The sequence below is a fragment of the Patella vulgata genome, chromosome 2, assembly GCF_932274485.2.
Source record: "Patella vulgata chromosome 2, xgPatVulg1.2, whole genome shotgun sequence".
Classification (NCBI taxonomy): Eukaryota; Metazoa; Mollusca; class Gastropoda; family Patellidae; genus Patella; species Patella vulgata.
In genome coordinates, this window is record NC_065880.2 from 59,062,774 (window position 1) to 59,087,048 (window position 24,275).

The 24,275-nt window shown below is 36.1% G+C and overlaps 1 protein-coding gene across 7 annotated transcripts in view; it reads right to left on the reverse strand.

Annotated features, from left to right (window-relative positions):
• LOC126811175 (iron-sulfur clusters transporter ABCB7, mitochondrial) overlaps positions 1–24,275 on the reverse strand; it is a 267,797-nt gene that overhangs the window by 130,730 nt on the left and 112,792 nt on the right. For all 7 annotated transcript variants that reach the window (XM_050536721.2, XM_050536720.2, XM_050536723.2 and 4 more), the window contains exons 6-7: positions 18,318–18,406; positions 13,170–13,257 (exon numbers count right to left, since the gene is read on the reverse strand). In XM_050536721.2, coding sequence (XP_050392678.1) covers positions 13,170–13,257; positions 18,318–18,406 — 177 coding nt within the window. The remainder of the gene's footprint in view (positions 1–13,169; positions 13,258–18,317; positions 18,407–24,275) is intronic.

Below are 24,275 nucleotides of genomic sequence, written 5' to 3' on the forward strand. Positions count from 1 at the left end.
GGACTGCTGGGCCAAAGGCCCACCTGTCAGGTCATTGACCAAGGTCCACCCATTTACGCGCTGAAGGCGAGTCATGAGCGCGCGGAAGGCGCGCGAACATCCGAGGGGAGTCGGGGCTGGGGGGGGTCTCTCCCCGGGAAAATTTTGAAAATTGACAACTGCAAACCCATTTTCCAAGCATTTCAGACTAAAGCAGAAGATGGCAAATTTTTGATTTCCTGACACAATTAGATATCAGATTTCTTTTCTTTTTCTTTTTCTTTTCTTATTTTCTTTTTTCTTTCTCTTTTTTCTTTTTTTTTTCTTTATAGGTTTAGGCCCACTTTTTTTTAATGAGCTTAGGCCCACCTGTCACGGGGAGGTGGACAGGTGAGCCCAGTCCGGCACTGGTTTCATTTTCTATCATAAATCTAGACAAAGAGGTGTGGGTTGCAACGTGAATTTGGCACGTTATTCAGGATTCGAATAACGAGACAGCAGCTTATTGGCGATTGACGAGCACAGACTCGTCTCCTCGCTCAAAGGTGTAGGGGGGGCTTATGTTTGTTGGGAAGGCTAAGGCTATCTGCATGAAAATGTTCTTTGTCACCGGAATTTTCAGAATGAATCAGTCATTAACTAAAACGAGTTTTCCACAAGTCTGTGCTGGTTGTTTATTTTTAATTAATTACACATAACGTAAACCGCGGGCGATTTCATTTTACAATTATACAATTATATTTCCCTGAAGTTTGTGCCCAAAAGAGGGAAATACATTGCCCAAAAAAATAGACGGTTCACCAAATCTGAACCTTGCTAGTCGGCCATCTCACATTCACTTATCCCTAGGGATGGGGTAGCGAGGGAATGGTCTGTTGCAAGGTAGGCCGATCTGTTTTAATGCGAAATCCCTAATAATGTGTTGGCTTCGTCCTTGCCGAATCCTGAATAATAGCCAAGCTTTAGGGGGTGCAGAAATGAAATTCCTGAAAAAAATCCCTCGCAATCTACGAAGCCGGGCTCCCGCGATCGTCAACGGCACTAAGCAAGGATCCGTCTTGTGAAAGAAATAGTCATCCAAATAAACGTGTTTTCCCGTCCGTTAGTGACAGCTACTATATACATTGATCTTATTTTATCTATTTGTCAATTCAAAGCTATTTCAATTCCCAAAAAATTAATTAAAAAGATAATGATCTATGCCCAAAATCCGTCACACGTTGGTTCATTGGTTCAAACTAAAAGTCACTGAATTTCGGGCATTTTATTTTTTGACTAGAAAGCGAAAGGATTTTTTCCCCCAAAAATTAAAATTTTTTGTTTTTGTTTTCATAATTTCTTTCTACTAAAAACGGGTCAGCTCATCGTCAAATGAATTTTTGACTAGAAATCAAATGGATTTTTTCCCAATAAAATAAAATAATTCTTTTTTTATTTTCATAATTTCTTTCTACTAAAAGCTGGTCGGCTTATCGTCAAAAGAATTAGAAAGACACTGTTTTGGGTTAACCAATGTGACGTCGATGACTTCTCCAAAATGACGTCCTGCCACCTCCATTTCATTAAATAAGCTTCTTGCAATCACTCTACAAAGTGTGGGCACAAAACAGGCTTAAAATCGATTTTTTTTAATTTATCATTTTTTTTCCAAAATTTCGGACTGAACACCCAGATAACCTTATATATAAGCAACTCATTCAACAAATAAAACAATCACTATACAGTAAAAATTACTGCGCTACTGCAGATTAAAGCAAGTCCCCTTAATGCGTATATAATAATACACACAAATATACACGCCATCACACTTTCGTCGAAACATGTTACAAAAATATATTTTTTTTAATAATGAAACTTTAATGAATTATCTCTTGAATCACTCTTTAATCTATGGAATAAGTTTCATTTTTTAAAAAAAGAGCAGTTGTATGTTTATTTTGCAGTCAAAATATTAAGGAGACCAACTTTTGTCGCCTTAATCTAATGGGGGCCTTAATGCGTATATTAATATATAACTGGTCTCCTTAAGGTGGATATCTGATATATATATATATAAATACGTAAAATAGAGTAAATGCATCCATTCTAGATAGTTATTTTATTACTGACATGTTTCATATAATTTTCAAAGTAATCTTTGAAAATTATATGAAACATGTCAGTAATAAAATAACTATCTAGAATGGACGCATTTACTCTATTTTACGTATATTATCTACTTCTAATGGAATCTTCTAACTACTTTTATTTTTATATATATATATATATATAATTATAATCCAAATAGTGTGCATATGCTAAAAACAGAGTGCTCGATGAATAAATCCAGATCAAATATAAATAAATAATTAAAAATATGAAATCTGTAAGTTCTTTACTTTAAGTTTCATGTGGTACTCCACACTCATCAGAAGAAAAATACAAATGAAGTTTTATTACACGAGGCATGGTAACGGTTGACGGGCGTGACGTCAACAGTATACAACAAAACATAACAAATTATTTAGGAAAGATATTACTGAATTATAACTACTAAAAAAATCTGCGTCTTAGATGAACCAAGCTTTAAATATTGTCGACTAGTAAATTTACTACATGCAGTTTATAGGGTATGGCCTATTGACACAATTTACATTAAGGTTAACTGGCGGAACAAGGCAATTATAAAAACATACTTTGGTTACTTAGAATATAAATACAAGAAATTGAGATGGAAAATAAGAACATCGCAGTAGACCTCAAACTTGAAGATAGAATCAAAATTTCGGTTAATCAACCCAACTAAGTCAGAAATAGGAAAAATAAGTAAACAAATCCTTGAAAAATTGAACACACAACTACGAGATAAATTAAAACTCAATCAATGGAAAAACACAGCAGCCGTATTACAATGGTTTAGTAGTTTCGAAAACAAAAACCAATGTAAATTCATTGAATTTGATGTGGTCGACTTCTATCCATCTATTTCAACAGATTTGTTAAACACTGCACTAGATTTTGCATCAATACATTGCACAATTAGCCAAGACGAACGGAAGATCATTCTACACTCAAAAAAATCTTGCTTATATAATAGTGACAAACCATGGGGTAAGACTCACTCACCAGATTTATTCGATGTCACAATGGGTAGCTTTGATAGTGCCGAGGTATGTGAACTTGTCGGCTTATTTCTACTCCAGGAAAATCATGGAGAAACACGGCAATATTTTTGGATTGTACAGAGATGATGGCCTAGGTATCACAAGAGCGCCCTCAAGACAGGTAGAACAAATGAAGAAAGACCTTTGCTCTATATTTCACAAACACAGCTTAAATTTAACAATCGAAGCAAACAAAAGCATCGTTAATTTCCTTGATGTTACGCTCAACCTTACAAATGGTAAATACGACCCGTTCAACAAACCGAACAATTCACCGCTGTATATAAACAAGTACAAAACACGTAGTATTCATCAAGACATGTTATACATATAAGAACGCATACGTAACTACGCCGCGTTTAAATCATGTATAAAGACCTACACTTAACAGAGACCCATCTGTGTAAAACACATGGTCGAACAAGAAATCGCATGGTAAATTGGATTTAACACCTACACGTCAGATAAAGCCTGTTGGTCCTTGATAAAACACCTTTGGTGCAGTTATAACCTTCGAGAAAACTCACCAAACAAAGAATACACACCGTGTCAGTCGTTTTTAACCCATTCGTCAATTAACACACTCGGTACAGAAAACACACCGTCACAGAGATTTTCACCCCTAGTGATAATTAAATCACCTTTCAGTCAATTTCTCACCCCTGTTAATTAACACACTGTATCTACAGATTTTAGCCTCTTCGTATTAGATTTGTTGCGATAATTTGAATTTTACAGATATTCGTACAAATTTACCAAATCGGCAGATATCTATGCCCTATACATACAAATAACACTATTACTACTTCTCAGTGTTAAGGGATCACCATTAAATTTAGGAATTTGAACAGGTGGAATGTCACGACTAGCTTCAAATTTCAACCATGCTTCTGTGACTGGCCTTATTTCATTACTATGCAGGTGTTCATGAGGTAGCTGATTGTTATCAAATAAATCTGATGATGGGGTGTACGCATATCAGGATGATTATCTGATGTTGATGTGGTTGATAATTTACTAACAGGAACATTAGATGATGACGAAATTATCTCATTCTGTACTTGAGGTGGTGACTACAGAGGCTTGTAATATGACAATTTCCTCTCGCTTAGGCGGATTAACAGTAGTTGGGGTTAAATTGTTTGACTCATTTGAAGATTTCTCTGTTAAGCTTTGATTATTCTCAATACTAATTATATCCGAATTATCCAGCCTTACTATTTCTGATGCAGGAACTAAATTATAAAGACTATCATTAATATCTCTTACAGTGTCAGTGTCTCTCTTTATTTCACTCGGTTCCTTGGTAAATCTTTTGATATTTTTATCCTTAATTCAAATATTCTCTCTATTGAAGGCTCTTGTGATTCTACCTTGTAACATTTTTCTTCTATTTCTAATATCTTTCACCTCTGGTGTTTCCTCAAGAGGGTGGTGTATTTTCACTACAGTCTCTTCTATATCTGACATGTTGATCTCTTTAATGTCTCATCAAATTAAAACTCACTTTCCCAGTAAATCTTTACAAGAAAAATGTTCTCAGGATGACTTCAGAAAAAACTGTTCCAAAATCTCAGAACCAGCGGCTGCCAAGCAGGATATGCCAACATTTTGCAAGATATAGATAGAGAACAAGCTAAACAAAAAGCGATTTTTCGTAACATCAAGGGCCATAATTCAGGAAGGTACGATCAGATGTGAAACATCGACAGGAACCATGATCTTTGGGTTATAAACATGCATTTCAAGTTTCATTAAAATTGGATCAAATCTGTGACCGCTGAAGGGTCCACAACCTTGATATACCAGATGTTTACACTATTTGCGTAGAGGGGCGGCCATTTTGTCTGGCAGTTTTCGTCCAAAATTTGAACTCAACCAACATCACGGTGCAACGGTGATATATTCGAACGTTTTTGTAAATTAGATAATAATTGTGACCTCTTGAGGGACCACAAGCTAAAAAGATAGGTTACCAGGCAACGAAACATACGCTCACAGAAGCTAAATCGTCCGGGCAGTCAACAAGTCGGTAATGAAAAATTTATAATACACTAAAATCTGATTATGATGCCGAAATAATATCAATCCAATTGTATTTTGGCGAGAGATTAAGTTGTCAATATGTAATTGTAAAATACCTTTTATTTATCTATGACCAGGTAGTATTTAATACAGCCATTCACCCAATACAGGGCTAGACTTACACCACAACTTGGCTCCCAAGATGGATTATCTATAGTAAGTTATCAATGGTCAGCTATGATAGAGATTAGAGACAATAGTAGTAATGAGATAATCCATCTATAAACATTAGGCAACTTAGTAAATGAATGAATGGATGTCACTTAAATACTACCCATTAACAACTATAAAATATTATTAAGTTTAAATATATATAATTACTATGTATTGTTTATTGTTACCAAGTAACCTCTAGTATATAAGAGGAAAGATTGTAGATCATAGGTAGAACCACACAGGCAGGCAAGGGACATACTGAAGGGCAGGTCTCTGATAAGTTATTTCTTAGATGCTGTTCCTTATTAAGTTACTTAGCCTGTGGGTCAGTATTATGTATATATATTATCATTGTTAAATATTGTTACAGAATATAAGATTATACTAAGAGAAGTGAGTTATTGAATTATTGTATGTTCAATCGTACCCCCCCCCCCCAACTAGATTGAACATACAACCCATCGTCGCAGGCTGGACCATAAGCAGGTCCCCTAAACCCCAGATGATATATCTATCTAATAATTTATATTCAGATTTCATATCAAGTCAATTAAATGTTGTCTAAACATTAAAATCATAACGCCAATGAACAAGTAGTAGTATCCTGGTGTTTAACGTCTGCTTCCACAGAAGTGATATCGCAGACAAGAAATAGGAGAGCCGAAGCTGCTTTCTGTTTTTAGAATATGATTTTGCAATCTTTCCATTTTCGGCCTTAGGCCATGGATTGGGTTTTGTGGGAAGTTCTTCCCTTTAATTAGTAAAAAACATATCGTTTGGTAGATGTTTTCTTCTGCTTCTGGATTGGTAGATGTCTGGATTAGGGGATTAATTAAACAATAGGTAGCGCCATTCAAAGAATCTAACGACAGACATTTATGACTGTTGTATATTCCATGCGATGGTGGTGTAATTACACGTCTGTGAGCGATATGGTTTCAGACGGGACCGAGACAGGTGGCTAGAATTTGTGATATAAGCAGGCTGTCATTCAAAGAATATAATCTAAATTATAATGACGAGCATACTGTATATTCCAAGCGACGGCATAGGCTATGGTTTCGGATAGAACAGATAGAATGTTAGTGTGTAAACTGATAAGTGTTATATGTGCAATATATGTGCATAGAGTTTGTAGCGGAACTTTCCATGTATTTGGATATTAGATATTATAATGACCCTGCTTGTTTTGCTTTTGTTTTTTGATTAGAAATACTTGATTTTATTGTGACAAGACTAATTATAAACTAGATACGATTTGCGGTCCTTGCCCGTTTCAATGTAGGGAAACTGTACCTACAACTGCCAGTTGACTCAATGGCAGACCGTATGATACAGCGCGCGCGTGCTAACCATTCGGCCATCCAACCCCCCGGTTGATTAAGAGCATGCCACGACGAATTGCTGAATGTCTGAGGATTGGTGGAGCAATTTTTCATTATTAAGACAAAAATCAAAAACGTCCATTTTCACTTTTGCGAGTATATCTCTTTGCGAGTGAAATGGGGCCGTCAGATAAGCCGCCCGTATGAACTGTTTATGTTCATGTGTAGGCAATTGGCCTGTTATTAACATACACAGGTTACCTCTAATAAAGACAGCAGTGCATTTCCGCAGTTTTGTATTGTTTCTGAATATCCCCTACTTTTTTTGAAGAGTATATTTCAAAGTGATCAAGGGCTATAACTCTGGCAGTAATTATTGGATATCACTGAAAATTAATAGGATTTTTTGTCTCATGACCTTAAACACTGTGTATATATTTATAGTCAATCGTATATTAACTTTAGCCGCTAGAGCGTCCTCAAGCAATTGTTGATGCCGTGCGGACTGACGGACGGGGGCGACGACAATTTACGACCATATTTTAATATGGGCGTATAAAAATCATAGATACCAACTGTATGCGTAAAATCCAACTATTTAAAGGAGCTAAATCGCTAATATTTGGGATCTAGAAATTGACACAAATGGGTAGCAACGCGTATAATAATGTAATATGAATGTATATAAACTGATTTACATTCACTCGATGCGTTTTTACTCTAATATCAAATCACTTATGTTCGGCAAAATACACCAGAAGTCTCAATCGAATGGCAATCTCTCGGGTCTTGTTATTCCAGTCTGCACCGATAGTATTTATTGCGCATGCTCTCCATATAGGAATATGACGTCACCGTTTGACATAACTTGTGGAATACTGTAAAACAGGAAATTATTGCGAGCAGGTAATTATTGCGAGCAAGGCCCTATCGCAATAATTTCATGGTCGCAATAATTTCCTGTTTTACAGTATTCCACAAGTTATGTCAAACGGTGACGTCATATTCCTATATGGAGAGCAATCGCAATAAATACTATCGGTGCAGTAGTAGTTAATTAACTGGACCCACACTGATCAGGTAAAAAGAAATGTAACTCGGGATTATCTATTAACCCTTTCATTGCGTCTACCCGGTAGTACCAGGTATTATAAAATGTTGTTAAAATGGGCGTACCCGGTATTACCGGGTACTCGGTATGGCCCTCGCTAAAATTAGCACAGAAGCTGCAAGTGCCATCTATTGTATTTTCTATACACTAGAACATATTTCCACGTGTTTCAAAGCGGCAAACCGTAAAATGGCGGAGTGCATAGTGACAACGTAGACGATGCAATCTCGGCGAAGTCGTGAATGGCATCTCCGCTGACCAAGACAGTGTGGACAATTTCGAGGCGGGTACTGATACACATATATAATTCGTTTCCAGTTAGTTGATAATAATAGTAGTCAGGACAGTGATTGGTAGTATGAAGTGCGTGATTTGTTGCGCGATCTTCCGCCTATTGCTATGTCTCCTGTGCATGATGAACAAGCCCAGTGTGAACATAATAACCCTACATGTATGTAGTATGTCTTTAGTAGATTCTGACGATAATTCTGATGTTGATAATAATGCTGGCCTGCTGGATCGTAAAAAACGTAGGCAATTCCTGAGTCCCGAACGTGTAGATCTATTGACTGACTATAGTGATAATGATATGGGACTTGAGGATGAAAGTGAAAGTAAAAACAAGGTATTGCAATCCGCACGTGGTCATGGCAGCGGGAGACATAGTGTGCGTGTTCGTGGTGGCATTGCTCATGGCTGCTATTGATATTTTTGTTCATTTTATATATCTTTATCAAAATCCAGTGAAAAAAACAATATCCCATAAGTATTTCATGGAGAAAAATTCTTTTTCGTGTTAGTTTTTTTGGGGAGAAATGAAAAATCCAAAATGGCCGCCATGACGTCACGTGACTACATGATTATGCAAATTTCCAAAATTCTATTTTTTTCTCTTAGCTCAACATCATACCCATCCAAACACACAAAAAGAATTTTCATAAAAGCTTCCATAAGTACTGTTTGGCATTTAGTTCTAAACACACTTTTTTCCTCAAAAAAAGGATCTAGCACAGGCAGTGGATTTACGTCTAGCATTGAAAGGGTTAATTAATCTTTTGTTTTATTAGTCATTGTTTTCACGCGTAACCACACATTATTTGATACTGATTGAATAAAATAAAAGTACCGAGTTTTGTCACGATCATCTAGTATCTCTTTTCCATTGCCACTTTATTGTTAAACAGACGTTTTAGTGCCTCCTATAATATTACATACAGAGTTACACCCCCTGTAAATAAGAGATAAAATTAGCGGTGTTTTTTTGTTCATGTGCTTTTTTGATAAAATAAAATTAATTCATTGATTTTCTTCACAAAAATGGATAAATATTATCGAATGCATCACAATGGTAGACAGTAGTATCGAAGGTTGGTACAAAATGACAAGTTTACACTATTTGCTGTTACTAATGATCACCAATCAACCGATGTTTTAAAGAGCCGACTGTCACCTCAAAGCTATAATCCTCAATAGTTGTTTATTTACTGTTACTAATGATCACCAATCAACCGATGTTTTGAAGAGCTGAATGTCACCCCAAAATTAACAATCTACCACATTTTATAGACAAATTTACTAAAAAAAATTATTTAAGTTCGGAATAATTTCATGTCGCAATAATTTTTTCCCCACTATAGAAATTCGCAATAATTTAATGTTTTACAGTATGTCTGGCCTCGTTCTTCGAGTCCCTTGTTACAAATGGCGCTGAAATGCATTATAGTACACGATTCGTGTACTAATGGTAATAATATTATGTTTATTTTGTCATAAATATTGGATATCAGAAGCCCATCTTTTCCTGGTACGATCACAACATCAAGGTTGATTTAAATGTTTTCAATGTTGAAGGCTTTGGATGGTATTGAGTTAGAGACTTAGCTACTTTAACGATTAAGAATCATCAGATAACCTATATTTTGTGCACGAAATTCGAACTGAACCTACACTACAGTGTAACGGTGATATATTCAAAAGTCTTTTTAAAAATCAGATAATAATTATTGTGACCTCTAGAGGGACTACAAGCTAAAAACGTGATTTTTTATACTGTCAGGGGCCATAATTCAGGAAGTTACGATCCGATATGTGCAAATATCGACAGGAATCTAGATCCTTGGGTTATAAACATGTATTTTTAATTCCATTAAAATAAATTTCCACAAGCTAAAACTGTGATTTTTCATACAATCAGGGGCTATAATCCATTAAATTATGGTCCGATACAAGCCAATATCACAAGGAACAGATAGACCTATATTTCAAGTTTTGTTAAAAACTAATAAAAATCGTGATCTGTAGAGTGTCCACGACTGCATAATACATCTACATGAAAATGTGGGCGTATAACAAAAATACATATCATAATTGAAGGTGGGGCCAATGTCAAATACCACTGAACACACTTTGGCACTATACATCCCCCTAATTGAGGACATAGCTGGGTTTTTTTTTCAGGTTTATTTATGCCACCAACAAGATCGTTATTTCATCAGTATAGCAGTAATCTTACTTAACCAGACAGTTCCAAATACACCCGTCAGACCAGGGTGGCGTTCTTATTACGCTGCTACGGCGACGGAAAATGGTCTCAGAGCGCAACAATATCGCTATGAGCATGAGCATGGTAAAAGAGTGGTGGAAATGCCAGGTATTGTGTTGTGGTCTCCATGGTCGCCGATGATCAACGAGTCAAGGCTTTTGTTTTGAGCATATTCAAAACAAACTCCAAGGTTATACGATCTGACCTGGAAAGCTGTGAGAACACGGTGGGACTGGGATGGTCGCGAGACAAGCGTGTTAACATCTCCATGAACATAGTACAGATGTGGCAAAGACGCTGGGAAAATTGCAACATTTGCAACAGCAACTTCACCACGACCCCACCAAGCATTCAGAATCCTTATGATGTTTTCATGGCGATGTTACAATGATTTCACCACTTTTGCACCACATCCTCATAGGGCTCCCTATAGGACGATTCAAAGTTCATACATCAGTGTGTATGTCTTCTTCATTGCGTATATGTCGTGTTCATCATCATGGCAGAACTGGCTAACACTACAACAATTGACTATTGTGCAGCAACAGACAGAAAATCATGCTTCAACTGTAAACATAATCAAACAGCGATGAAGGAGGAGGGCAAGGAGGAGGGCAAGGAGAGGGAGGGCAAGGCGAAGAAGATGTTGGGCACTTCAATCGCCTCATGCCTGAGTTGAGGCATGAAGATCCTGCATCTTTCCATAGTTTTCTCAAAATTCCACCAGGTATGTTTGATGAGTTTCTAAATCACTAAGAAGGATACCAATTACACAAAGGCTATAGATCCAGGGATGAAGCTTGCAGCCCACTCTGCTACATCTGGCATCTGGTGACATGTATGCAAGTATGAAGTTTGACTTCAGAATCACATATACTACCTTGTCTCTTGTTGGGAAGGAAGCCTGCCCAAAGTAGATGTGTACAAAAATGAAGTTATCAAGTGTCCTACCACTCCTGCAGAATGGTCCGTTCTCAAGCTCCTGCATCAGACTTTTTTTTTAAACAGTCAGCCATACCTGGTCCGGATAAACTGGTACCACACCGTGATGTTCAAAACATCTTTGCCCAGCAACGTAGACTGCTCAGCCCACAAGCTGTTTTTCTTCCCCTTGTCTTTGTTTGAAGATAGCTTTTTGTTATAAAAGACGGGGTGTTCTTTCTACCATGGATTATTCTTCTTCTATATTAAGGTCACTCGAGCCCCAAGATGTCTTGCTCAGTATCATCTGAGTCAGAGTATCACGCTGACTCTGGTGATGAGGCTGGAGCTGATTAAGTGGATACTGTTCTAGATGTTAATTTGTCTCGGCCACTGCCTCTGGTAGCATGTTTCTTCGGCATCGTGTGTCTGCTAAACGCACAACTGTACAGTATTACTGCACAATAATGATCATATTGAAATTTCCAATAATCTGACCAGCTTATATAGTCGCTGTAATCATGTGGTAGGCACGCATGTGCAGTCGCGATACAATAGAAGACATGTGGTAAGAACCCTATGAGCATTGTCAGAGTGCCACAGGTTCGCCGATGATCCCCATTGCCAAGCCAATAGATCTCAACAGAAACGCCATAAGAGAGATGAGGTCATGACGGGCGTGCTGTGAGAACGCGGTATATTGTTATGTTATGTTATGTCCTGATGATGCCCCTGTGGCTGAAAATATTAGACAGTGATTAAACAATTAATAATGATATAGTTGTTCAATTCATACTATTGTTTTTTTGGATATATATATATTGTGTCATCACTGCGTTCACAAGATTCCACAAAGTGAAACCAGGGAAAACAAAATGATATACTGACAGACGGACGGACTAATGAGGGTGAAGACAATATTAGTGCTCCTACAGCTAGTCAGATAACCGTAAACTGTACGGTTATTCAGAGATGTCCATCATGACATAGAGTTGTGTCCCATTATATTCCTCTTTATAACAAAAGTTGTCCGTTGTCCTTTTGTATTTGATGTGAAAATCTTTGAATGTAACTGTCGTTCTACGATGTCGACTGCTAAAAATTAATACTAATATTAATAAGACTTGTAGTTGTTCGGCAAAGTCAACGGACCTTGTTCTGACTTTTGCTATTGTTAATCCAATCCAAATACTTCTTCTCGGGATTTCTAACTATATACTACCTTGTTTAATATTTTTTTTTTAAAAATGTAACCACCATTCAAAATATAATCATAAAGGTTAGAAAATGACATTATAATAGTATATTCATTACGACATTCTACACGTTTTATATCTCGTAATATCTTTCGCGAGAATTCTACTTTGGGTTTTAGTTAAATTAACCAATCATATAAAATCTACTTGCAAGCCCGAAATTATTTCTTTATCGTCCAATCAATATAAGTCTTCCAATTTACTTTATTCTATTCTTAATAACATTGAGTAATCGTAATACATTCTAAACTTAGGCATGCAGTATGATCGTAATATCATCGCCATATGTCACGTATGACGGGGAACAGAGTATTGTCTTGATATTATTGGCAATATTGAATTAAAAAATGTTTCAAATGAACCAAGTTAACAAGGTAATCAAATAGCTATGACCTTAGATAGTTTAAATTTTCATTAAAAAATTTCACATTTCTATGAAAAGTCTCACGAATTTTTTGTGCGAGTAAAGCCTTTTTAGGCCAGTATAGAGTGCATGCGAGTAATGACTGTTTTATGATGAAAATTGATACCAAACGGTTAAACGGTTATTAACCAGTTAATAGCTACAGTTATTCAAATAGCAAAAAGTCCTAACCGTAGGAGCACTAGACAATCTACAAAAACATTTCCATGTTGGTGTACAAAGATTACCTTAACAGTTTCATAATTAATAAGGGAGTCAATGGCCTTAGCACCAGCTTCTGTATCGGCTTTGTTCATCATAACCCGAAATTTAGTTCTATAAAAACACAAACAATATGTCATGCAATAACATTTAAATATCGTCAAGCAGCAATAGTAACAAGATGACTAGTCATCACCATCCCGCGACCTTGCACTTGTTTGGAAGGCACAAGGAAAAACAACTTCTTGGAATATCAATGGGACTAGACAGAGATTCACTCTCTGATCACAGTAGCTTGGCAAGGCAGGGTCGCTATTCTGTAAGGTTTGCACAACCTTTGCCTACCTCAATCAGCTACTGTATGTTAAACAATAAACTTATACATCAGAAAATAAAATACTATAATAGGTTGATGTTTGTACAAAGTTTCATATATATTTCTTGAATGGATAATGAAATATGTTCTGGAAACGAAATCGGGACAGAAGGATGGTCATCAGAAAATAAAATAATAGGTTGATAAATGTAGAAGTGTTATAAAAGTATCTTGAACAGTTTCTGAGATATGCTCTAGAATAATAATTATAATCCAAAAACTAAGTCAAATGTGTAGTAAAAATTCAGAAATCATTCAACAGTGAAATTTGTTTCCATGGAAACACAAAAATTATAAATCCAAGAAATTCCAAATCAGCAAAAGGCGCAAATACTAGGTTAATGTTTGTACAAAGTTTCATGAAGATATCTTGCATGGTTTATGAGATAGGCTCCGTAAACAAAATTGTACACCAAAAACAATGTCAAATTTGTTTCCATGGAAACACAAAAAATATAAATCCAAGAAATTCCTAAATAGCAAAAGGCACAACTACCGTTATAGGTTGACGTGTGTGCAATAATTTAAAAAGATATCTTGAACGGTTTATGAGATATATTCCGGAAACAAAATTGTACACCATAAACTATGTCAAATTTGTTTCAATGTAAACACAAAAAATATAAATCCCAGAGATTCCTAAACAGAAAAAGGCACAACTACTGTAATAGGTTGATGTGTGTACAAAGTTTCAAAAGATATCTTGAACAGTTTATGAGATATGCTCCGGAAACGAAATCAAGACGGACGGACAGAGCCCACATGCTACAAGAGATGGATAGAGAACAAGCTAAAAAAAACAAGCGATTTTTCCTACAATCAGGGGCCATAATCCAGGAAGTTATGGTCTGAAATGCGCAAATATCGAAAGGGACTTCGATATATTAAGATATATTATAAGTTTCATCAAAATCAGATATAAAATGTGACTTCTAATAGAGTGTCTACAACCTTGGTATTACATACTTTTACTCTAGTTGCATACAAGGAGCGGCCATTTTGTCTGGCAGTTTGGGTCAATGATGATATATTCAAAGTTTTTTTTTAAAATTGGATAAAGATAGGTTGCCAGGCAACGAAACATACGCCCACAGCAGGTAAATCATCCGGGCAGTCAACAAGAGTTGTCACATATTTTTACTTTTTTCAGTAATGAAACTTTTATAATACACTAAAATCTGATTTAGAGTAACAACTCATTAAGTAATTATCAGAAAATCATTAGAATTTGTTTGGTTTTGATAAATTTCTGCCCCATGCTAAACATTTAATATCATGGATTTAGCTGTGCAAGTTAACAAAATTCATTGAAAATCAATATACTTGTTCGTCTCAAGACCTTAAACTCTGTGTATCAATCTGAAGTCAATCGGATGATATCATAAGCCTCTAGAGTGTCACAAGATTTTTTAAAGTGATCAAGGGCCATAACTTTGGCAGTAATTATCGGAAATTGCTGACCTCAAACACAACGTATAAATTTAAAGCCTATCGAATATTAACTTTAGCCTCTAAAGCGTCCACAAGATTTTTTTGAAGTGATCAAGGGCCATAACTCTGGCAGTAATTATCCGAAATCGCTGAAAATCAATAGGCTTCTTCGTCTCATGACCTTAAACACTGTGTATAAATTTAAAGTCAATCGGATATTATCAATTGGACGGGGGGCGACGACAATATACAACCACATTTCAACATGGGCGTATAAAAATTGTGATCTCTAGAGGGACCACAAGCTAATATCAAGGGAGATAATTCAGTAAGTTACAATCCAATATGCATGAATATCGACAGGAACCACGATCTTTGGGTTATAAACATGTAATTCAAGTTTCATCAAAATCGGATCAAAATTGTGACCTCTAGAGGGTCCACAACCTCGATATACCATATTTTTACACTTTTTGGTACGAGTAGTGGCCATTTCCTGCGGCACTTTTGGTCCAATTTTCACTAAATTCAAACTCCCCTATCACTAGGGTGTAATGGTGATATAATCGAACAGTTTTTTAAATCGGATAAAAACGCTATCTTTCGTACAATCAGGGGTCATAATCCATTAAGTTATGGTCCAATATGCGCGAATAAACATTGGGTTATAAACATGCATTTTAAGTTTCATCAAAATCGGATAAAAATTGTGACCTCTAGAGTGTCCAAGAGCTACAAACATGATTTTTCGTACAATCATAGGCCATAATCTATGCAGTTACGGTCCGATACATAGCACTTTCGACAGGACCCAAGATCTTTGGGAGATACACCTATATTTCAAGTTTCGTTAAAATCAGATAAAAATTGTGACCCATAGAGTGTCCACAAACAAAATGTGAACGGACGGACACACAGACACGCGGACGGACAGGGGCAATGACAATAAAAATTGTTACCTCTAGAGGGTCTTTAACCTTGGTATTACATGATTTTACACTATTTGCGTAATGGGGACCGGCCATTCTGACGGGATGTTTCGCTCCAATTTGCACAAACTTCGTACTCAACAACAACAATGGTAGTCCAGTTGCCAAACCCCATTTTAAGCCTTAACGTGAAAATATAGTCCACCTAATGTTTTTTGGTGGATTATGTATCTTCAATAGGTGTAGATTAAGAATCCGAATGATGCCACCCTGGCACACTTGGGGAAATTTAAATATTCAAGATGGCTGCCATGAGTCATTTTCTGGTTATTTAGTGGGGTAAAATATGTGACAGATTCTCTCGGACCTCGGTTTGAAGATGGGTTTTATAAGAATTTGACCCACTGAATCCAGTGGGTATTCCTCCTAAAACATGACGGCTAATCCACTAGGGGGCCAAATTCAAAATGGTGGCTTATTTTGGCAGGAAACTTATAAAGTTTCCAAAAAAGGTGTGTAATATATTGAAATATAGGTTTTTGGTGTATTATATGTCTTCATGTAGTTCTAGAGTCCTGATGATGCCAGCCTGGCTTCCTTGAGGAAATTAAAAAATTCAAGATGGCCGTCATCAGGTATTTTCTGGTTATTTAGTGGGGTAAAATTCGGGACAGATTTTCTTGGACCTCAGTATGAAGGTGATTTCTATCAGAGTTACACCCACTGAATCCAATGAACTTTAGTATTCTTCCTAAAAACGCTGTCTAATTCCACTAGGGGGCCAAATTCAAAATGGAGGCTCATTTTGGGGGGAAACTCATAAAGTCCCCCTAAAAAGCCGTGCAATATATTAAACTATAGGTTTTCGGTGTCATTTACTTTAGATATAAACATGTTCCGACAAAAAAGTATTCCAGATTGAGCTTATATTCAAAATGGTGGCCATATTTGGCAAGACATAACGATAGTAGTAATGTATTAAACTATAGGTTTTCGGGTTCGCCGAATTTATATAAGAATGGTGAAATGTGCCATGACCAAGCGAAACACCAATATGGTTCCCAAATTCAACAAAGTAACTAAATTTAGTAGACCATGGAAGATAATAGAACCGTTAATGTAAAAACTTACGTATCACAGGACTAAGAGCACATATTACAGAGTCATGCGAACAGAAGTTACGGAGAGCGAATTGTCAAGCATAAATCATGATCCACTATGGCACCCATCCGTGTCACCTTCTCTACTAGAAAACAGAGTGGAATAAGGGATGGAAAATATTTTCAGCGTAATACAAACCGCAGCTTTAGTGGCGCGTATGAATGACCAAATAACTTGCAAGACAAATGTCATCCCCGTTGCATGACACAGATGGAATGGGAAGAATCAGACTGTTCTACTGATTGCGAGTATTCCAGTGATTCAAGAGAGGGGGAGTTAGACAAATACCCGAGGTTGCACAAGACAAATATGTGAGCCCCAGTTAGCTATTAGAAACATTTGCTTTCAACACACAATGGTCTGATAGTTGAACACCTTTTGGTTGAACCTTTATTTATGTTTATATCTGAAGAAGTTGACAACGAAAACCTATATATTTCAATGTATTGCAAATCATATTAGGAATCATTATGAGTTTACCTCAAAAAACGAGCCGCCATTGTGAATTTGGCCCCCTAGCGGAATTAGTCATCACTTTTTGGGCTATACCTAAGCTCATTAGATTCAGCGGGTCAAATTCTTACAGAAACCACCTTCATATCGAGGTCCGAGGGAATTTTTCCCAAATTGTACCCCACTAAATTAAAGTAAATAACCAGAAAATGCCTCATGACGGCCATCTTGAATTTTTTAATTTCCTCAAGGATGCCAGGGTGGCATCATCCGGATTCTGAAACTACACATATTGAAGATATATAATACACCAAAAACCTATATTTCAATATATTACACACCTTTTATGGGAACTTTATAAGTTTCCTGCCAAAATAAGCCACCAAGCTGTCATTTTTAGAGGAATACCCAAGCTCATTGGATTCAGTGGGTCGAATTCTTATAGAAAACATCTTTAAATGGAAGTCCGAGAGAATCTGTCACATATTTTACCCCTCTAAATAACAAGAAAATGCCTCATGGCGGCCATCTTGAATATTTAAATTTCCCCAAGGGTGCCAGGGTGGCATCATCCGGATTCTGAATCTACACATACTGAAGATATTTAATCCATTAAAAAACATTAGGTGGATTATATTTCCAGGTTTGACGACCTGCTGCCGGACTATGGTGTAACATCATGCATGTTTTTTAATGTCTGACATACACTCCTATCATGCATTGTCTCAACATATGTGAAATCATCCTAAGAAAGCACTATTGAATAAATATATTTGTATTAAATAAATATCTGTAAGAAACAAATGCATATGAATTAAACTTACCTCCATTGGGTAATAAGAAGTGTAAATGCAGTATAGGCTCCAATACAACCTAAGGTTACTAAAGCAAATTGTCCTCCACATTTATAATACTGTAATATAGACAATTCATTGTTTACAAATCCTATACCAAGTACATCAGATACTACCAAAGGAAATATGCAAGATGTAGAACGTAAATTTTTACATTTTCATTTGGGGTCACATAAGTGCACGATTCAATGCTGACGTAAATAATTGATGCATTAAATGTGCAGCATCTGGGTCATTATTGGATGAATTATTTCATTTAAACAAAATACTACAAAATATTACTGAACATTAAACGCATTAAAATGCTTCACAACAAAATTTGAAACCAGTGGCTGCCACATTTTGCAAGAGATGGATAGAGAAAAAGCTAAAAACAAAAACGATTTTTCGTACACTCAGGGGCCATAATCCACAAAGTTATGGTCTGAATGTCTGAAATGCGCAAATATCAAAAGGGACTGAGATTTTTGGAATATAAAGATATGTTTTAAGTTTCATCAAAATCAGATAAAAATTGGGACCTCTAAAGGGTCCATAACCTTTGTATTACATACTTATACACAATTTGCTTACAAGGAGCAGCCATTTTGTCAGGCAGTTTCATTTCGATTTTCACGAAATTTGAATTCAATCTTCATTATGGTGGAATGGTGATATATCTAAACGGTTTTTAAAATAAGAAAAAAAATTGCGACCTCTAGAGAATTCACAATCTAAAAAATGTGATTTTTCAACCAAGCAGGAGCCATAATCCAGGAAGTTACCTCTAGGAGGTCCGCAACCTTAATCGATATACCAGATGTTTACATTATATTTGCGTACAGGGGACGTCCATTTTGTCTGAAATTCGAACTCAACCATCAATAGGGTGTAACCGTGATATACTAAAACGTTTTTTTAAATCAGATAAAGATAGGTTGCCAGGCAACGAAACATACGCCCACAGCGGCTAAATCGTCCGGGCAGTCAACAAGAGTTGTCACATATTTTTACTTTTTTCGGTAATGAAACATTTATAACACATTTAAATCTGATTAAGACTAGAGTAACAACAGATTAAGTAATTATCAGAAAACCATTAGAATTTGTTTGCCCCATGCTAACGTTTAGTATAGGAAACTTATAACATCATGGATTTAGCTGTTCAAGTCATAAAAATTCACTGAAAATAAATATACTTGTTCGTCTCAAGACCTTACACTCTGTGTATGAATTTGAAGTCAATCAGATGATAACTTTAGCTTCTATAGGGTCACAAGATTTTTCAAAGTGATCAAGGGCCATAACTTTGACAGTAATTATCGGAAATCGTTGAAAATCAATATGATTCCTCGTCTCATGACCTCAAACACTCTGTATCAATTTAAAGTCAATCGGATATTAACTTGAGCCTCTAGAGCATTTACAAGATTTTTTGAAGTGATCAAGGGCCATAACTCTGGCAGTAATTATCGAAAATCGCTGAAAATGAATAAACTTCTGCGTCTCATGACCTTAAACACTGTATATAAATTTAAACTCAATCGGATATTAACTTGAGCCTCTAGAGCATTTACAAGATTTTTTGAAGTGATCAAGGGCCATAACTCTGGCAGTAATTATCAAAAATCGCTGAAAATGAATAAACTTCTTCGTCTCATGACCTTAAACACTGTGTATAAATTTAAACTCAATCGGATATTAACTTAAGCCTCTAGAGTGTCCACAAGATTTTTCAAAGTGATCAAGGGCCATAACTCTGGCAGTAATTATCGGAAATCGCTGAAAATCAATAGGCTTCTTCGTCTAATGACCTTAAACACTGTGTATAAATTTAAACTCAATCGGATATTAACTTAAGCCTCTAGAGTGTCCACAAGATTTTTCAAAGTGATCAAGGGCCATAACTCTGGCAGTAATTATCGGAAATTGCTGAAAATCAATAGGCTTCTTCGTCTCATGACCTTAAACACTGTGTATAAATTTAAAGTCAATGGGATATTAACTTTGACCTGTAGAGAGTACATAAGATTTTTTGAAGTGATCAAGGGCCATAACTCTGGAAGTAATTATTGGAAATCGCTGAAAATCAATAGGCTTCTTCGTCTCATGACCTTAAACACTGTGTATAAATTTACAGTTAATCGGATGTTAACTTTGACCTCTAGAGCGTCCACAAGATTTTTTGAAGCGATCAAGGGCCATAACTCTGCCAGTAATTATCGGAAATCACTGACGGACGGACGGGGGCGACGACAATATAAAAATTGTGACCTCTAGAGGGACAACAAGCTAAAAGCTCGATTTTTAAAACAATCAGGGGCCATAATTCAGGAAAGTACGATCCGGTATGCACGAAATTTTGAAAGGAACCATGATCTTTGGGACATAATCATGCATTTCAAGTTTCATCAAAATCGGTTGAAAATTGTGACCTCTAGAGGGTCCACAACCTTGATATACCATATTTTTACACAATTTGCGAACAAGGGGCAGCCATTTTGTCCGGCAGTTTTGGTCCAATTTTCACGAAATTTGAACTCAACCATCATTAGGGTGTAACGGTGATATACTAAAACGTTTTTTTAAATTGGATAAAAATTGTGACCTCTAGAGGGACCACAAGCTAAAAACACAATTTTTCAAAATCGGATAAAAATTGTGACCTATAGAGTGTCACGACGGATGGACAGGGGCGACAACAATATACGTCCACATGAAAATGTAGGCGTATAAAAAGATAAGTTTGACAGGCAAAGAAACATACGCCCACAGCAGCTAATTTGTCCGTGAAGTCAACAAGGGTTTACACATATTTTTTCTTTTGTCCGTAATGAAAACACTAAAATCAGATTAAGAGTAAAAACTCATTAAATTGGCATTATGAAAGATTAGATAGAATGTCTGACTCGTTTTAATCATTGACCGTATATACAGTGTACATGTTTTTATGTACCACTTGTCTCATTGTGTTGATTATCATTACTGATATGCAACATTTTATAATTAGAATACTGCTGGGCAACTAGAGGTGGACAAAAATATGGATGACAATATACAACCAAATCTGTTAAAAATAAACACCCAAAGCGTGGAAATACGCCCACACAGCAGCTTTGTTTTTTAAAAAAGATGGCCTTAGATAGCAGTTTATCCGAAAGGAAAACTCTGTTGTTCGCCAAATTCACCAAGATAGGCATGCAAAGCGTCGAAATACGCTCATACATGTTATAGGTGATAATTAATCTATTACAAAAATTTTACGGGATTATTTAAATACAAAGGAACTTATGAAATTCGAAAATATAAATAAAACCCTTAAAACGAAAGGATAGCAAATTATTACAAAACAGTTGTCTGAGGGGCACTTATTTTCAGTGCTAGAAATGAATGCTTTACTACTCTGACCATCATAAAATTATAGCAACATCATCACATATCCAAACAATTATCATCCGGGGTTTTGGGGACCTGCTTATGGTCCAACCTTCGACGATGGTTTATATGTTCAATCTAGTTGGGGGTGTGAGATTGAACATACAATAATTCAATAACTCTTTCTTCTTGGTATAATCTTATATTCTGTAACAATACTTAAAGATACATTATGCGTGATTTTAATAGAGAGTTGGCCATTCTTGCTATAACAGTTCAAAAATAGATGATGAAAGAAGAAGATATTGAAAATTTTAGTCAAATTACTTTATTCTGAACAAAGTTATCACTATTGTAATTTTTGACTAGAAATAGGAGTCAACTCTCACTTCACCGTCTCCAAGAATGAACGATCGTTTGATTGACAGGTGTTAACTCCACCTACATAATCTTGATTATCAAGTAACGTTTTCAATGGCTGTGGTTTGAGACGGGGTTGCAATTCAATTCGTATCACATTTATTTTTACTACAAATTAAAAATAAGACTTTTAATATATAGATAAGAAGCGAAAGTTTGAAAGGAATGGACCAATTCAATGAGGCATAATTATAGCCGAATTCTTGTTAGCCTAACTGTACTATTGTACTGTAACTGGTAGGCCTACGTAACTCCCGAACAGTGATCCAATGGAGCTGAAATTCAACTGGGGTGATGTTAGCTGCGATGTTTATCAATTTCTATAATTTTTCTGTAAACGCAAGTGACAAAAGAGCGTATAATACCGACATCCAAACTCTCATTTTAACCACAACTAAACATAATATCAAGGCCGTATTTATTGAACTTTCAATCAAATTGACTGACATGCGGCCCAAGCTCAACAGCGGCCTCGCTTCGTACAATCTATCATTTAGCCTTGATCTAAAATTATTTCCGGGAGTATGACGTCAACGTAACGGTTAATCTCCGCTTACGACGCCATTTAAAAATTTAATCAATCAACGAAATCCTGTTTAAATCCAAGCCGAATCCAAGCCATCCGTGGGTCTACAGAGTTGATTTTGTGCTTGTTGTGTAAATAAAGGTCTAATTTATAATTTCTATGACATCTGAAGCCTAAATAAAGACTTGCAATAATCAGATTTAGCTCTTGCATAATGTATGTTTAACAATAATAATATATATACAATACTGACCCACAGGCTAGGTAACTTAATAAGGAACAGCATCTAAGAAATAACTTATCAGAGACCTGCCCTTCAGTATGTCCTCTGGCTCTTTTTTGAATATACAATTTTCAGGACTTTTATACCTTAGCTTTGTTTCTTAGTTACCCTAACTTTATAATCCTTAATACCTTACTGGATTAACTTTACAATAGATAATAATTTATGAAACAATGTCTCTCTAATATAATTACAGAGTTTATTTTAATTAGGATTCTGGCTAATCTATAATGGCTGTACAGAGTTTATTTTAATTAGGATTCTGGCTAATCTATAATGGCTGGGGCCTCAATTTTTTAACTATGCTCTAATTCTACCTGGTCATACAATTTTAGACATTGCCCACCACACTGGCATTGCAAAACAGATGCCCAAGGGGCACCTTTATGTATATTTACAGATGTACAATGTACATTGCTTGAAATTAATGTTTTACTAATCTTTAAGATGATCATCATTTATATCAATATTAACACATTTCCACCCCATTTTAGACATTGGAACCATCTATCCCCTTTATCTTGGAAAAGCTTCCCTCAAATGCCTGATGACCACCCAAAAACGAAATCTATGCAAAGAACTGGTCTAGTAAAACTTGGTCCCAGAAATCCTCCTCTCGGGTGGCGATACTCCTCCTTCAGCCACAGGGACTTTGGAACCCTGCCTCCCCCCATCCATCTCTTCCGCAAAGTTTTCCAAGGGGCACCCTATGCATTTATTTAGACATGTTGATTGCTTGAAATCTAGAAATCAATGTTTTATTAATCTATAAGATGATCATCATTTATATCAACACTATTCAATTTCCCGCCATTTCAGGCAATTCCCCCTAAAAAAAACCTGTTAAAACCTTTATCCTCTATTGCGTTGATTAGGTCTTTGGCAAAGAGGGGATAATTCACGATAGGGATTGATGACCCCAATGCGTCCAGCCAAATATGAAAAAGATCCATTAAAAACTATAGCCTTTATCGCATTCATTCTGGAACAGAATGTCGCAGAAAGCTGCATATCGATAGGGTTCATTCTCTCATGACCCCAATGCTTCACACCAAATTCTACAAAAAACTGTTAACAAGTGGTTTCCATGCAAGATACACCCACATTTTGCAAAAGCTTCTTAAAAAGAGATTTTTCCTACAATAAAGGGACATAGTCGAGGATATTATGGTCCGATATGTGTCACTATCGAAAGGAACCAAGAACTTTGGGATATAAACTTACATTTTAAGTTTCATCAAAATCAAATAAAAATTGTGACCTCTAGATAGGTCCACAACCTTGGTATCACATGCTTGGTATCACGTAATTATGGTGTAACGGTGATAGAGGGTCCACAAGATAA